This window comes from Gymnodraco acuticeps, unplaced genomic scaffold, assembly GCF_902827175.1.
Source record: "Gymnodraco acuticeps unplaced genomic scaffold, fGymAcu1.1, whole genome shotgun sequence".
Classification (NCBI taxonomy): Eukaryota; Metazoa; Chordata; class Actinopteri; order Perciformes; family Bathydraconidae; genus Gymnodraco; species Gymnodraco acuticeps.
Window position 1 is genome coordinate 123,742 of NW_022991316.1, and position 18,116 is coordinate 141,857.

Consider the following 18,116-nt stretch of genomic DNA (forward strand, 5'->3'; position numbering starts at 1 on the left):
AATTTAACCTGTTAAGCCCCAAGCCTGTTTTTCAGGTCTCAGGCTCGAAAATGACATTTCCAGAACAAATGAACAGATCTTCACTATGGAAACAAACAAGAGACAGAAGTATTTGAATTTTATTAGACACCGAATTTATAGCATTGGAAATAATTACTTTGAAAATCATGTATCTGAATGTTTTTGCCCCGAATTTACCTGTGAAATAAAAATGTAAAAATTGAAGTGAAAAAAATTCGAATGTTCAAATTCAGATCCCAAAAATTCAAGTGAAAAAAATTCGGTGTATAAAATTCGATGTCCAAAATTGCGATGCAGCATCATCCGGGCTACTCAGACAGGATAAGCAATCGAGCCCTAATGCAATCAAACCGACTTCTGGCCTATCAGAGCACGGCTTTGTCAGTCATGTGATCACAACATTTTGTTCAAAGTCTCAAAATAGTAGGACATGCTGTCATAATTACCCAGAGTCCGAAGTGACACCTTTGCAATGTTAAAGCTGTTAGATAAATGTAGTGACGTAAAAACTAAAGTATTCAAGATAGTGTAGTGGAAACGAGATAATGTTTTTTTTTTTTTAAACGTTACTAAAACAAAATCTCTTGTTTTGGACTGACAGTAATGATCCAAGAAATAGTAGATAAATAAATACACACATCGATCTGTGTGCATTTGTTGTGGATGGAACACAACAAATGGTGCTCTTACCTGTGATGCCTCCTCCAAACATTATAACCAGACTGTATCATTCAAACTATAAGTAACAGTTCTAGCTACTTGACTTTAGACAAAGAATTCAAAAGACAAAATCAACACAATTTATTGAAAGACCAATCTTTATTTTACGGTGCCTCTCCTTTTGTTTGTATTATTAAACCCTTTCAATCTAAAAAACTGAGCAACTCAATAGTTAACTTTATATTTCTTATTGTCCAAAGCATCTGTTACACTATTTGTTCCCCTCTCATATTCACAGGATGGATGATTAGAGACTTTGGAGACCTCAGCTTTATGAACGTCCTGTCTGTTGGTTTGGCCGGAGAGGGCTGAGGGCCTGAGGGAGGAGAACCTGCACCAGCTGCACCTACAGAACTTAGCCCATGCTGGGCATAGCTGTTACCACCTGCACAGGCCTGTCACTTTATTTGACAAAATGTGTTTACTTAATCAATTAACAGATTGACATTTAGTGTAACTTATGTATATTATTTTGTTTTTATTTTTAAAAAATGGTGATGGTTCATGCTTGATAACATTTAGTTCACATTTCAATAAATTGTATATGCTCTCCTTTTGTCCGTTATTCTTGCTGAAAATGTTAGATTACACATTCACATCTGACTGAAGATTGGCACCATTTATTTATGACGTTGCAAACTCTGCGGTACAAGGCACAAGTGATGTGAAGCTCATAAAGTGAGGCAAGTGCATTTGATCAGCTGACTTTTTTTTTTTTTTTGCCAAACTTTATAGGCCTGACAATAATCACACCGTCTCTGAGGTGCAACGTAAAACACAAAACAACACACAAATGAAGTTCCTGTTAGACTACAAAACTATTCAGTGTGCAGGTCTTTGTGTTACAATATAAATGTCTCTTAATGTCCTGTACTGCTCTTAAATCTCATCAGCTTCTCCTTTCCCTCTTGGATGTTCTTCTGGACCCTCAGAGAAAGAGAACATGGTGAAGCAGTCCTGTCTGACAGAAATATCAAAAAACATATTATTGCAGAGCAAGTGTGTTATTTAAGATAGAGGTGTGTTTGTTTCTTCAGGGGCTATAAATATAATGATTTTTTTATTTGAATGTGTTTTTTAAATCCAACAGTGTACTACAAAGATAATCAGGTTATGAATAAACCGTTCTAAATTCATCAACATTGAAATAAATGTATTATTAAAATAATATTTAACTGTTATCAAAACTTAGTGCAACTGTAGAAGCTTGCTCTGTCCGGTTGTCTCACTGAAAGACAAAGGGTCGCAGTTCTCACTATGTTCAATAATATTTGCCTTAAATACATTGAAATGTGAAAGTTGAACAAAAAAGTGATGTTGCTTGGTAAAATGTAAATGTAACCTTTTTCTAAGAAAGTCCACTCAACATCACTGATGTGCAGGTGATCTAGTATTCAGCCATGTTTAATGGCATGTATATCAGTGTATTAGAGTCATTACTTTATGCATTCTTTGCAAAGTATGAAAAATGTGTACCTTGGAATCTGTGCTGAAGTTCTCTGCTGGCAGGAGTCTGTCTCTCCTCCTCTGGTCCAGCCTGTCTGGATCACCTTAAGGAGACTTTGAACAAACAGATGTAAAGTTACATGCGTGAGTTACAGACTTCTTTACATGCAAACAACTTTTTATCTTCTTTTAAAAACAGATCATAATCTTATTGTTATACTTAAGAAATTGCTGGATATCACAGTCCTTATACTGTATCAGTTTGATTGAGTATTATTGTGTAGGTCCTTTTTATTTTACTGTTACTTTGGATGAGGTTTTCATGAGTCAGTCAAATTAATTTGTTTTCAAATGCCATATGCATATGTGTCACACACGTAAGGGTAAGACACAAACCTATTGAACAAATGCAATGCAATGGATAAGCTTAATGTTCACTGAAGTCACAGATAACGTCATATCTAATATTTAAACAAATCATTTCCTTGTCACTAAAGCATTGACTATGCTATTCATCGTCCTTTAATGCAGGCATTAAGTTACATGTTCCGTTCTACAGCCACGATAAGGTTGTTTCTCAAGTGTGATGATAATACAATTAAAAGAGGCATTGGTAATAATATTAAAAACGACAATGTTTGTGTCGTTCGTCGGATAGGCGGTTAGCTGCAATAAATAACTCCAGTTCAACAAACCATATTACAATATCTAAGGGAGCGTTATTATCTTGAAATGTGACGTTCATATTTTAAAGATACACACATTTCATTGTGAGGTTGATTTAATATACACTAAGCCTCTCTTCAACAATACGTTGACGTTAGCTAGTCTATTTGATGCTATAGCGAATTTAAACGAACCTTAACAATGCATACAGTAACCTAACTAGCAAACTAACTATCTAACGTACAAGGATGACCTTATTTTAGCAACCTCGCACAGAAGCCTTTTGGTATACAGTAGCATCCCACTTAATGTTTTACACTCTTGGATGCTACGCATAGCATCGTTAGCACAGATGGAGCTACGATTGCTCAAATGCTAACCCAACTCTAAACATTCATTAACGTTAGCTTAATAAAAATACCAGTAGCATAACATAAAGTACGCAGGGTTGACTTACCGAAGAAACTGCATTCATGGACGGTCTATTTTAACCGCAGATAAATCCTATATTTGCATGACGAATAGTCCACCAGGAACCAACACAACAAACATGGCCGAGTTCAAGTAGTGTTCTCCTCATGAGCTGAGCCGCTGTAGCATCACGGAGCCAATGGAGCTAACGGAGCTAGCAGTGAGACAGAGGAGCCAGGAGAAGCAGTCCTGTTGTCATGAAGGGGGAATCTAACTACAGAATATGTTTTTGTGGATCCAGGCTAGAAACATGTTCATTTACTGATGTTAAGTTGGACATTTTAACATAGGGTATACGGGAATTGCTCCCATCTGCATCCATCGCCGACAGTTTGCAGCATTGGGCTTCACCGCACTGTCCCCCAGAAGTCGGGTTGATTGCATTCGGGATCGATTGCTTATCCTGTCTGAGTAGCCCGGATGATGCTGCATCGCAATTTTTGACGTCGAATTCTATACACCGAATTTTTTTACATTGAATTTTAAACACCGAAATATTTGACGTAGAATTTTTTTCACTTGAATTTTTGGGATCTGAATTTGAACATTTTAATTTCACATAGGTAAATTCGGAGCAAAAAAAATTCAGATACATAATTTTCAAAGTAATTATTTTCAATGCTATAAATTCGGTGTCTGATCAAATTCAAATACTTCTGTCTCTTGTTTGCTTCCATAAAGTACACCTCAAATACATCACTACACAACCTGGGGTATTTGAAGATAAGGGAAGGACATGTTTATAATATGCTGCGAAACACAACAAATATGCAGGGTTACGAGTCTGTTTCTAAGGCCATTTATTTTATCAAGAGAATAGAATCAAACTGAAAACATCGTAAATATGTTCCAGATACATGAAGCAGATTAATGAACAGTGAAACTCGCTCATGGACTTTAAGGTGAATACTTTAAGAAAATGTTTTCCCACACTCTTTGTAGCAGCCATTTTATGGGTGTTGTTGGTGTCTCAGTTTACTTTATTTATATGAATAGTGCAATATTATTTTTGAACACTTGGTGGCGGGGTGTATAAAAGGGGTCATAGGTGACAGGAGAGGAAGGGGACACAGGGGGAAGAGCATACCGATTCTACCAGATGGCCAGCCCAGCCAGCCCAAGCAGATGCTCATACTACAACTATTGACACTGTGTACTTGGTATGTAAAGCAATAAAACATCATTCTAAAACTGCAGCAAAAGACCGGAACTTCATATGTTTGTGTCTGCGTCAGGATCACTCTAAACCCTCCTGTGAATTAATGGCAAAAAGATATAGGACACTGGAACATTTAAACTGCCATTACATTAAGTAGAATCGTACTCTATGAGTGTAACTGGACAATATAATAAATATATCTCATTGGATTAAGGATTGTTTTCACCGGACAAACAATTGGATTACTTCACAACCGACACCGTCATCCCGGATCAGCTGGACAACACGCCACAATCAGCTGGAGATTGTCACCACCTGCACTCATCAAGAGGCCGAGAGCCAAGGCAGGGAAAGCGGCCGGGTAAGAGCAGCATTAAAACTGGATCGTATATTGGATACATAAACTGCATTGGACAATGGCTTGGATTTAATGCTGCAATAATGTCAGCTGTGTGAAACAGCTGTCGGCAGACGGACAGCCAGAAAACGAAACTTAAAGGAACAGTGAACATTATGCCTGACAATTCTGACGTTACGTCAACAGATGGCGCTGTTGGGATGGGATCTGTAATGGAAAAAAGGATTACCCAACACAAGGCCAATAGAGTGGCGAAGTCCCTCCCCTTCCGGTGGAGCTCAATGGGACATTATTTTGAAAAAAATATGTATTGAATTCAATGGAGAGACAAAGATTATCTTTCGATCCTGTTTGAATTGTGCCACGAATTACACATATGATATTTGTCAATTTTAAAAGATAATTTTGCAAGTAAAAAAAAATAATGTGTCAAACTGTGAACGGTCTCGCAGAACAACACACGTCACCAAGATGGCCGTCACTACTCAACAAAAGGATTGACTACCCTCACTATCACCACAATGAAACACGTCCAGAAGAATGTCATGCAAAGCTGCCTCTCTTAGTGAAGGAAAACAATTGTGACATCACTTACGCGACTCTGGGATTAGTAGTCTTTGTAGTTGCGTATTTTTCATAGTTATATATTTCAACAGTTTTACGACAAACTGTGACTTTTTTGACATGGAAATTATTTTTTCAGATTGACTAACATCATATGTGTAACTCATGGCACAATTCAAACGGGATCGAAAGATAAGTTTCCTCTCTCCATTGACTTCAATACATTATTTTTCCGAAATAAGGTCCCATGGAGCGGAAGTAGATGGGCGTGACTTCGCCACTCTATAGATGGGAATTGTTTATTGTAAACTGTGAAAAAAACAAAATATGCTTAATTGCGGCTCCTACACTCTTAAAACCACTATAGTTGGTTATAGTAGTTTTTCTCCTGTGTGAATACGGTGATGTCTTTTGAGATGACTTGATCTAGTGAAAGTTGTCCCACACTCTTCACAGCTGTAAGGTTTTTCTCCAGTATGAATACGGTGATGTAATTTGAGATTACTTGATTGACTGAAAGTTGTCCCACACTCTTCACAGCTGTACGGTTTTTCTCCAGTATGAATAGTTGATGTAATTTGAGATTACTTGATTGACTGAAAGTTGTCCCACACTCTTCACAGCTGTACGGTTTTTCTCCAGTATGAATACTTGATGTGATTTGAGAGCATCTGATGTACTGAAAGTTGTCCCACACTCTTCACAGCTGTTTGGTTTTTCTCCAGTATGAATACGTTGATGTGATTTGAGAGCATCTGATGTACTGAAAGTTTTCCCACACTCTTCACAGCTGTACGGTTTTTCTCCTGTGTGAATATGCAGGTGGCGCTTTAAATGTCCAGATGTTTTAAAGGATTTGTCACATTGCTGACAGCTGTGACGTCTCTCTCTTCCTTTCGGTTTCTAGAACAGACGGACAGAGAAAGAGAGAAAGTCAATCTGAAAAGCATAAATACACAAGTTAACACAATAAAAACTCACTTAAAGTGGACCAATCATGCTATATTTGAACAATATATTGTAGGGCCATACCTATTGTTGAGATCTTCATAGTATTAAGTGAATACTTAAAACAAAAGTTAATTATAAATCATATATGATCAATCATATTCTTGTATGAACCCATAATGAGAATGTTTCTTGATGGTTTTTGAATATGTATGTATGCTTACAATTTTAGTTGTTGCGGTTTGATAACTTTGCGTTTTAAAAAGAGGGTGTTGAGAGTTTCATAGTATGTTGAATACTTAAAACGAAAGTTAGTTATAATCAATTATATTCTTGTATAACTCACAATGAAAATGTTTCATATGTTATGTTTTTCTATATTTACAGTATAAACCAAGTGGTTTGTTGAGTGTAAGATTTATAATGATTTATGGGTGTCAGTGATAAGAGAGTAGGCAGTTTCTTCCCTCTCCTCTCACAGCAGTACACAGGGAGGGGGGCTCCGGACTTAAGGAGAAATACATTGAGGCCTCAAAAAGGTGGTTATGTGATAGCCATAGAATATGTCTGGTCATGTCCTTTTTTACACAAACATGGGAAGGTGTGTCTTATGCCATAGCCAATAGAATATGTCCAGTCCTGTACATCAGTGGCCATGCCCAGGTTGTTTCATTGGTTGGGTATGGAGAAGGTGTTTGTTTGTAGCCTTTATCTAACCAGGTGAAAGCCCCTTGAGATCAAAAGATCTCTTTTTCAAGGGTGACCTGCAGGACATTAGTTACACATGTAACATAAAAACAACAGAACAACAATAAGGATGACATACAACATAATGTACAGTTTACAAACTCTATTTACAGAGACAGGTACCATGAGTATCAAACAGCATGTCACCCGTTTTTGGGGTTTCTATCCTGTTTTTTGTGCATAAAGAGACTGGCTTTTTGGGAGGGAGCGAGAGAGAGGGGGGTTCCCCTGGTATACTCTCTCGCGGTAGGCTCTGGCCCTCAGAGCTGGGTTAATAGCTCTTGGTAAGGTTCTCTCAGACTTGGGAAATATCTCTCAAATTTCTTGGTTGAATGCTGAGTGAATTTCTTTGTTTGCTGAGTGGAATGATTTGATGGGAGATGTGTTTGAGTATTAGTACCCGCCACCTGTTAGGAATCTTCCTCCGAATTCATGCGGATAGGAATGGGTTTTTTAATGTTATTCCTGCCGTCTGTGTCGGAAAAAAGGTATGAAATTGATGTGAATTGATTGGATGAAAATGAAAGTTTGAATGTGCTTTTTATTATCACCGGTAATTTATGAGGAAATGCCTCTAAATTCTATCGGGAGATTTAGAAATCACAACTGAATTGGGCAGTTGAAATTACAATTTTGGTAATAAATGTAAGGCTGTGAATTCAAGTTTCATATTTGAACATGATCACAACATGATAGGTTTAGTATGATTATAATGTGTTAAAGAGAGAAGGTAAAAACCCTGTATTAGTTTGGACCTATTTTTCTTTCTTCAAATAAACTGATCCCACATTTTGGTTTGGGATAACTTAAAAGACACCTGTGCTCTCCTCTCCTGCTTCAAAGGTAAGACTGCACCCTGCCACACTCACACTTAGGTAGGGCCACACATCATTTACTGATATCAAAATCCTTCTGGATCGCTTAAAACTGATTTAAGAGAGTTGTCTGAATTGAAACAGCAGTTAATTGAACCTGGTTCTTTGGGGAGTTAATAGAGGTGAGATCTTGCTGACGTTAGTGGATCTGAGCCAAGCAGTAAACTTACATAAAATCAATAACTTCGGTCAGGTCAATTAGTAGGTCAGAGTAATTTCCCGGAATAAATTATCAGGACCTCACCGACTCTAAACACTATATAAAGTATATAAATATAGTTTTTTTTTCAAAATACCAAAAAGATCCTGCATTTTAGCCATGCCTCATTTAGCTCCATTTGCTCTTTCCAGCGCTGTTTTTGCAGGGGGCTGATTCTGTGAGCTGCAGCTGACCACGCCCCCCTGTAGCTGCCCCCTGTAGCTGACCACGCCCGCTGCAGGAGAGAAGTAATGGGGCAGAAACCCTCCTTTTTACGCAGCGGTCCAGACATAGACATCAAACGGCGACACATATTCAGTGTGCAGTTCCTTTGGCATTAGGGCAGGGATATCTAGATACTTCACAAGGTTTGACATAATGAATTGTGCTACTTTTAAAGCAAGGAGCGATGTTTTCAAATCTGTAATCAAAAAGCTCCTCAAAAACGCTATCGAAGCAGTTCCTGCCGTTGCTACGTTAGTTCAAACAGTAACAACGGACTATCTTTCTTAGCGGATGCATGTCAATTTAAAATCAATACAACTATTTTTTAAATCAATAAAATACTTTTCTAAATCCATAAAAGCATTTTAATTAATATTGGGAGTCATAATCTTACTTTGTTGAGAATGTGGTCATTATAAATAACACCTTAATGCTGATCTAGATCTCTCCGTTCCGCTTACTGACGTCAGTAAAGTGTTCAAATCTGGATCAGTCTGTATCAGATCCGTTGCAGCCCCTTTTTTAGAGATTTGGGTATGGAGGAAAATAGAGAGGGTTGTGTTTTCTGACACTTGGTGAGTTCCCTGGAACACCGGGGACATATTCATGTATAAAAGACGTACGAAAGTGCATTTTGCATGATAGGTCCCCTTTAATATAAACCTTGAGTTAACAAAATACTACTTATCAACTGTTTGTATTTATTATATTTGATACAGTAATACAGCAATATTCTAACCAAAGTATATACCAGAGGTGGGGGACTCGAGTCACATGACTTGACTCGAGTCACATGACTTGACTCGAGTCAAATGAGTTGACTTGCCTAATTTTGGACTTGAGACTTGCTTGACTAACATTGATAAAAGACTCGACTTGACTTTGACTTGGTATTCATGACTTGAGACTTAGGCTTGAGACAGATGACTCGAAAGGACTTTACTTTTTTAAATAAAATATTTGTTTTTGTATTGTACGAAGCCCCTAGAGGGCAATGAAAGAAAAAAAAGAGAGAGAAAGTCTCTCGTTCGCAGTAGGAAGTGGAGCGCACAGGAGACAGCCGTTTCATTGCAGACTGTTATGTTTATGTGGGGAAATACATACATTATTTGAGATATATTTCAAACTCGGACTTCATTTTAGGGACATTTCGGCCAGGGGTGTAGAGTTATTTGTTCAAGCACCGGATCGGCAAAACAGGAGAGTCTGTGAACCAGTCTGCCTTGACCTATGTATTCATGTCTGTGACTCTCACAGTATCTGCTGCCCACAGCTGCTTCATAGAAGAAAAACCTCCTTCACTTCATGAAATCTCTGCAGCACCAGGAGGCAGTAACGTGTAACTCAGCAGAATCTGAGAAGAGCAGCAGCAGCAAAGAGCTGTGTCTTCACTGTGTTTACCTTCATTAGAACAGCTAACGAGCGACCGCCCCACACACACACACACACACACACACACACACACACACACACACACACACACACACACACACACACACACACACACACACACACACACACACACACACACACACACACACACACACACACACACACACACACACACACACACACACACACACAATTACCTGTTTTATGATTTCAGAGCCCCACTCTCCATTGTTGTTAATGTTGAAAATAAAACTCTAGTTTCATAACCACTGTCTTTTAACTGATTTAAACTGGGGTTATTCATCAGGATTTCGTAGGACTTGACTTGCTTAACTCTAGGGATGCTCCGATTTCCAATTTCGGGGCCGATCGCCGGAATCGGTATCGGCCGATCCGATCGAGTGGGCGGGGCCTAAATGGAAGATTTAAACATCACTTTAAATCTTCTATTTAAAGTGATGTTTAAACTCAGTTAATGGGGCTCATTCACTGGAGCTTCAACAAACAACAATCAACTTAATTATTACATACAAATGATGTACATTATTCAAGTTTACATTCACTTTGGATAATAACACGGGAGAAATTAGCGGAAGCGCTCTCTTTTCCTCTCTCCCTCTCTCTCCTGACAGCCTGTCAGTATCTCATGCAGCTCACTGATCCAATAATGAGTGACCCGACAGTGAAGAATACATATATTTATAATAACTAGTTTAGCTTGTTCCAGAGGTAGATAAACTAGCTAAGTATGTTAGGTCTAACTCTTGTGTGTTTCGTTCCGCTTACCGGTCCGGCGGGCGGAGCTGCAGGATTTCTGCTTCACACACGTTGCATACCGCTATTTTACTGTCTTTTTCGGACACCTTAAAATAATGCCAGACCGGTGAAGCCATTTTGGCGAGCTTGTTTTGCCGCACACAGAGAAAAGTGTCATGTGTTTTACGTCATGCGATCGGCTCTCGCGATCGGCATGTTTAGAGAGCACCGATCGATCGGTAGAGAGTGAGTATCGGCCGATCTCGATCGGTGACCAATCGATCGGAGCATCCCTACTTGACTCTCACCCCAGTAACTTGAGACTTGCACATGTATGACTTACCACCTCTGGTATACAGTAGGGGTGTTGAAAATAATCGTTTCTACGATGCATTGCGATGTGGACGATTCGGTATCGATGCAGTGACGGAAGATAATCGATTATAGCGTAGTAACATTGCTTCCTGATTTTCCGGCCACGGCTTTACTATAACGTTTTTTTTAATGTCACTTTAATATCAAATCGGTCGGTCACGCAGAGATCAGGGAACAGCCGTGACAGCGGCACAGCAACACCAAACACGGAGCAGTCTGCTTTATCCACCAACACAAGAACACCAGTCCAGAACCAACAGCAGAAGGATCCGTCCTGAATCACTCCGTGTCGCTGCGGCTCAGAGACACAGGGATTTATGTTCAGAGCGGCTCAGAGTTTTTCAAAAATAATCGCGTTACAATCATGTCAGGTTTTTGGTGGATTTAATTAAGTCTTGGATTGCAGAGTATGAATGTCCTCTATCAATTTTCAGACGATATATACGTGTGTAAAGTTTGTGAAGGCAGGAGGAAAAAAGCTTCCGCGATCACCGTCTCCTCTGTTCCTCCAAACCCCGCCCCCTCCCTGAAAATAATGAGTGACAGGCTGATAGTGACCCGATAGAAACTTTATTATTCACTTAATCACTGAGATATAATGAAGCTTGAGTCTGAACACAGACAACAGGAGTATTTACAACTAGTGATGCACGATATTGGTTTTTTGAAACCGATACCGATAACTTCCTGCTTCTCAAGACCGATAATAAAAAAAAATGTACGCCACTAATTATTTTAACGCGATTAACGCATGTGTATTTTTTTTCCCTCGGCCGCCCCGTAGTTTCAGAGCGCATCGAGTTTAAAATACCAACTACAAGCTGATGTTGACAGCTTGTAGATGCCCGCTTGTGGCAGACCACACTTCCACGCTCACCGGCAGGCACCGACTGGCCATCTGGAGGACCGGGAGGGTGTGTGTATGTGTGGCCCGAGCGAGCGAGAGAGAGACCTTACGTGCATTGTTGTTGTTAGCATCTGGTGCTAGCTAGCTGCGCTAACAGATATACAGAGCTGTTTAAATGAAAACAGAGGAGCGACATTTCGCCACAACTGCGCCGAGCACTTGACTTTATGCAGGAAGCCAGACAGTGGGACATTGTACGAAAAGTCAGCACACTCAGCACGGATAGTGCGCAACATGATTGCAGTGTCCAGGCAGCTCCGGTTCGAGCATACGCCTTGAGTTGCACATAGCTCCAACGCCATACCACCGACGACATGTTTGTTTACTGTCCTGGCTTCACGGCCGCACACCATTTACGTCACAGCCAGGCATGAGTTAGGGAGCGCTGGATTTGTGAAAAACTCCCCTCTTCCTAAACCACTAATACCACAGTACTGGCAAAACGGGAGGTAGCCAAGTGAAAAACAAGCGCCCCTCATCCCAATCCACCCACACCGCAGTATTTTTTTCTTTTTTTTTTACCCAAAAAATATATTGTATATTATCGGGGCTATTAATACTGGTATCGGGTTTATCGGGATGACGTCATAATTCCTAATATCGGACCGATAATTATCGTGCATCCCTATTTACAACAGCATTATAAAAACAAAAATAGTGCATGTGGGTGCACACTTACATTCTCTGTCTTACTGTTACTTAAATCCCATGAATGTATGAGACTAAGTTAGCTTCATTATATCTCAGTGATTAAGTGAATAATAAAGTTTCTATCGGGCCTGTATCAGCCTGTCACTCATTATTTTCAGGGAGGGTTTGGAGGAACGGAGAGGAGACAGTGATCGCGGAAGCTTTTTTCCTCCTGCCTTCACAAACTTTACACACGTACATATCGTCTGAAAATTGCTAGAGGACATTCATACTCTGCAATCCAAGACTCACATTCAGGTTCAGGTCCGGACTCAAGTCCAGAGGTTCAGGTTCAGGTCCGGACCCATGGCTTGTGTCAAGTTGTGTGAGTAACTATAAAGTGAACTTATTGTGAGCTAATTATCAATTGAAAATAAACTCATAATCAACTCAAATTCAAACTCGTCAGGTTTATTGTGCTCCCTTCCAACTTTTGTCTACATTTCTCTACAAAGTACAAATGTAAAAAAAACACTTTTTGCCACTTAGTCTACAAATGACTTCTGACAGCAACTACAGTGAACTACTACAAAGTTCAAACATTTATTTCATTTACCAAACTAAAGTAACCAAACAGTCCCTGAGCTGACTGAGCCTAAATCCCTAAAACGTTGCTGAAAGGTAGAGTGCAGTTGACTATACGCATTACACTGTTACACACCTACTATACAGTATAGGCTACACTGTAGTGACTGTACAGTCAGAGTGTACTGTACTGTCTGTACACCATGTATTTTCTACAACTCTACATGTGTACATTATACAGTACATACTACATACATAGTGATGTACATAAATACTGTTAGAAATTAAAATCAATGTTGATATGGCGTAATTTGAATTAAATACACTATTTAATTTAAATCAGTTTTATTCTGAAAAAAACGGAAGTTCACACTCTTAACTTAATACTTTTATTCTGAAAATTCTTCACTTCCGGTTAGCATTAGCATGTGGCGAAATGCTACGTTTTCAAACCGTGAATCAAAGGTGAAATTACATGTGATGTTGTACACTGAGCACACTGGGATTAACACTTATTTATTGACGCTGAATAAGGTTTATCAGGGAATGTTTAAATAACCACAGATACCAACCTGGGCTGACGGGAGATGAGGAGAGCGCCTCCTTTTGCAATTTCATTTGTACACCACCGCATCTTTTGTGTAATTAAATGCTGTTAACTTTTATAAGCTTCCCTTGACTCTCTCAGTCTCGCTGCCTTCAGGGAGGTTTTAGATGGTTTAGAACAAAAAGGAGAATATACGTAAGTGCTAGTTTTTTTGCGAGTCCAAGTACTTCCCGACGTTCCGGTTTTAACCGGACTTGAACCGAAACTTTTTACAAGTCCAGTACCGGTTCGGCGTACCGGTACGCAGCATAGGTAATGGTAAACAAGTCTCTTCACTCAGGTGTTTTTCCACAGGCTCTGAAAACTGCAGTCATTAAACCGCTCTGAAAAAAAGAATAATAGACGCTTCAGTAATGAACAATTACAGGCCCCTATCAAACCTCCCTTTTCTAGGTAAAATCATTGAAAAAGTAGTTTTTCAACAGTTGAGTATTTTTTGCATTTAAATAACTGTTTGGAACGCATTTCCACTGCAGGGCCTCGTACGGTATAGTTAGGCCTTGGTAGGCCAGGCTCACTTTATGCTGCGTTTCCAATACAGTTTAGGAACTGGGGCAGTAACTATAGTAACGCAGTATAGGCGGAGCCGTGACGTAATCTTCAATGTGTGTCACTACCCGATCTGCAGCCCTGTCCTATCTGCATGTGCGAGATGGTCTGCCATATTTGACAACTCCATACGGCAACTCTAATAGGACATTTGACACAGTGGCGTTTGGCAAAGCAGAAAAAGAACACTCAAAAAAACCGACAATATTAATCTGAACGAGACAGACGAGTTATTGTTATTACAACGTGACTTCACTATTATTGAACAACTCCTTTTATTGGGTCATTTTATTGGGTTAAGTACATTGTCAGAATAAGTGAGAAATGGATGTAACTTCTGTTGGACAGCTCTCATACATACTGAAGAAATATTGACTGTGAATGTATGCAATATGTATGGCTTTCATAATTTATATCTAATTACATTAACTGTGAATGTCCTTCATTTTATTTCAAATAACAAAATATTTTAATAAAGATATTTGAGACGTTAATGACTCGCGCATGCACGATGCAAATCGGGCAGCCGTCTAGACGTCAAATGTCCTATTAGAGTTGCCGTATGGAGTTGTCAAATATGGCGGACCTTCTCGCACATGCGCACTGCAGATAGGGCAGGGCTGCAGATCGGGTAGTGACAATGTGGACCACAAAACCAACATCAGCCGTTAGCTGTTAGCCCTCAGAGCTCACAGCTCCTCATATCTGTTCAGAAACTAGACAGAAGTTAAACAAGTACAAACCACAGACTGTCTGTGTCATGGTGAATACAGTCGCTGCTTTATTTATGTCTGTATAGGGCGTTCCGAGCTGAATAAGGGCGTCACATGAAGGCAAGACGCCCGCCTGGCGGAAATGCTGGAATTAGGAATATATTGTGATGAAGTGCACACTGACCTGAGCTCCAGGGGTCTCTTTCTTCTCCTCCATGCTGCTCATCAGATGTCCTGATGAAGACCACAGAGCTGCTTCATTATTAATATAATACAAATATTTAGATATAATTCATCATAAACTGTCAGCAGTGAAGAGGAGGAATTCAAAGAGTTTATTCAATGATATGTTCTATTTCTAGATGCTTATATGTAGTGTTTTATCACACCATGTGCAGTGCCTTGTCTTATCTATGCAGCTGTGACGTAAACATGTTCCAAATTGATCCATTTAGTCAATGTGATGCTAAGCAGAGGAGAAAATGATAGAAAGGTCAGATAGTTATTAACGTTACATGCAAATTACTTTAACCATTACGATAACAAGTTGGTTTTCTGTGTAAATTATTATAAATATAATACAAATATTTAGATATAATTCATCATAATCTGTGTAGCAACTTACATTCTAATTTACAGCTCACAGTTTGTTCACTTTTATTTCATTAAAATGACTTTATTCACATAGAAAGTGACATTAATGGATGTTTGAACCACTGTTATAGCGCTCTCCGTGTGTAACTATCACTAAGTTAACACAGAAAGCAAACATTAGCTAGTGAGACTGTTTAATGTACTCCATGTATACAGTATTTTCTGTATATTGTGTATTCTTTAGATACTCTAGTGCAGTGGTTCCCAAACGGTGTGCCGCGGCACACTGGTGTGCCGTGAGGCAAGTCCGGGTGTGCCGTGGGATTTTGTGACAACCATACATTATTATTGCAATATACAACTACACAAAAATAATAATTTTTTTATTTACTATAATATCAGTACTTTGTAGGTTTATATGTACGTAATCTGCGCGACTTGTGCGTCCACATCTCCACGTGCAGTGCTGCATAAACATGGCTGAGTCAGCGATAACTTTCGAGGGGTGGAGGTATGCCCATTATTTTGAGTTCGTCCGAAGAATAGACAGGAATGTGACGTGAGGTGCAAACTGTGTCCAGGCCAGAAGCTGTTATCCACTGCTGGAAACACCACGTCAAACCTCAACAAACACCTGCAAAGAACACATGCTAAGGTGAAGCTACCGCACAGCTATTTGTTGTTTGTTTATATCACGTCGTCTATTCTTCTTCTCTGTTTTCCGGTTGTTTCCTGTTTTGAATGACAAATACACACTACCGCCGCCTGCTGGTAAGGAAAGTTATTGCCACTCAGGCATGCGCAATTTCGTACGTGCTCGGCGAGTAAAGTAACGAGTTACTTTATGTAGATAGTAACGAAGTAGTGTAATATATTACTTTTTTTAAAGTAATATGTAATATATTTAAAAAAATTAGTAACGACCCCATCTCTGGAGTTGGCGTTCTCTACTCTGATTTACATGAAGAACAACAGGAGGTCACGGGACTCACGGCTCTCTGTTGAACAGGACTTGCGAGTGGCCCTCTCCTCAGTGCCACCAAGGATTAAACAAATCTGCGCGCCCCAACAGGCACATGTATCTCACTAATTTGTAAGTCAGCAAAAATATTTACAATAGCACATGTTTCAATGCTGAAATGTTAATTTTGTGACCTGTCTGGTTTAAATGAGTGTGTTGCTGCTTTGATGAAACCTAATTTGATAAAGTTTCAAATTAATTTCTGAAATGTTTCGTTAATAAATATTTCATGAGTAGCCTAATATAGTTGTCTTTGTCACATTTTATTTGGCATTAGTAAATAATTATGCACATTTATAGAGATTGTACATGATATGAGTGATAACACGTGTTATAAGGGCTGTTTTGCACAATAGGTGTGCCTTGAGATTTTTACTTGTCCTTTGGTGTGCCTTGGGCACAAAAAGTTTGGAAACCACTGCTCTAGTGATATGTGTCCTGTGTGTATACTTGCTGCTAATTAGTGCTGTCGACTTCAAAATATCGTCGACGACATATTTCCGCGTCGACGCGTCGCCACCATAGACTGTATGACGCCACACACACGTGGGTCACCCAAAGCAACAAGCAGTTCGCAATCGCACTTCTAACACAATGGAGACTGAAACGGCTACCAACTCCTCCTCACGGGATTGCGCACGAAGCCCTCAAACGAAAACATCTCGCCCTAGGTCTTCAAAAGCATGGGAATATTTTAAAGTTAGTCCAAAACGCAAAGATATTTATATATTTATATCTCACTGAGACTGCTGCTTGACTGGAAGCAGCAGCTAGCTGTGGTGGCAACCATTAGCAGCTAGCATTTGCTCTCCGATTTAAAATGGAATTATGGATTATAAATTCAATAATTTTTTTATACATAGACGTTAAGAACCTATGGATTAACCGATTCAGCCGCGGTTTTTTCTCATTTGAATGCCATTGAACACGTATTTTGATCAGATTGACAGCTACGGCGGTGAGACGATCTCCCTAGAAGCTCTGTGAAGGTACGTGTTGTGATGACTGTATTTGCTTCCCCTGTCGCGAGTCCGGATCACTCAGTGATGATACTATGTACCTACATAATCTGTGGAGTCTCAGCTTTAATCGGATATATTGTATGTGCAGCTACGATAAGTAATAAGGGTACTTTTATCTTGAGATCTGTGCCAATGTCCGTTAGCATTTTTCGCTCAGGGGTCATTTAGATGCTTCTTATGAGACTTGTGTTTTGTTTTGGTAAACATGGTTTGTATCGTCAGTTAGCTGAGATTATTTCCGTTAATCTGGTATAACACATTAATAGGTTCTTAAATATTAAGATCCCCTGAGACACAGTATCGTGAAAAAAAAATTTTTACATTACGTTTTTTTTACATTACGTTTTTTATGAATTGAACAACAGAAAAATAATCGTTCGATTAGTCGACTAATCGATCAAATAATCGCCCGATTAATCGTTTTCAAAATAATCGTTTCCCCCCAGCACTACTGCTAATGCTTCATTTTAATTATCTAATTGCATCTTTTAAATATGTTTAACTCGTGTAATGCCTGAAAACACTTCTGCTGTGACACATTCATTTCCCAGTTTAAGAGAAATCAT

At 39.3% G+C, this 18,116-nt stretch overlaps 2 protein-coding genes across 6 annotated transcripts in view; one reads left to right on the forward strand and one right to left on the reverse strand.

Annotated features, from left to right (window-relative positions):
• Nucleotides 1-18,116, forward strand: part of LOC117562451 (zinc finger protein 239-like) — a 121,778-nt gene that overhangs the window by 66,427 nt on the left and 37,235 nt on the right. The window lies entirely within an intron of this gene.
• On the reverse strand, nucleotides 5,485-15,660 carry LOC117562453 (zinc finger protein 431-like). Its single transcript, XM_034240283.1, has 2 exons — nucleotides 15,098-15,660; nucleotides 5,485-6,308 (listed from the first exon to the last, which is right to left on the reverse strand). Exons 1-2 carry the CDS (start codon nucleotides 15,137-15,139, stop codon nucleotides 5,940-5,942), a joined length of 411 nt encoding a protein of 136 aa, XP_034096174.1. The 5' UTR covers nucleotides 15,140-15,660; the 3' UTR covers nucleotides 5,485-5,939.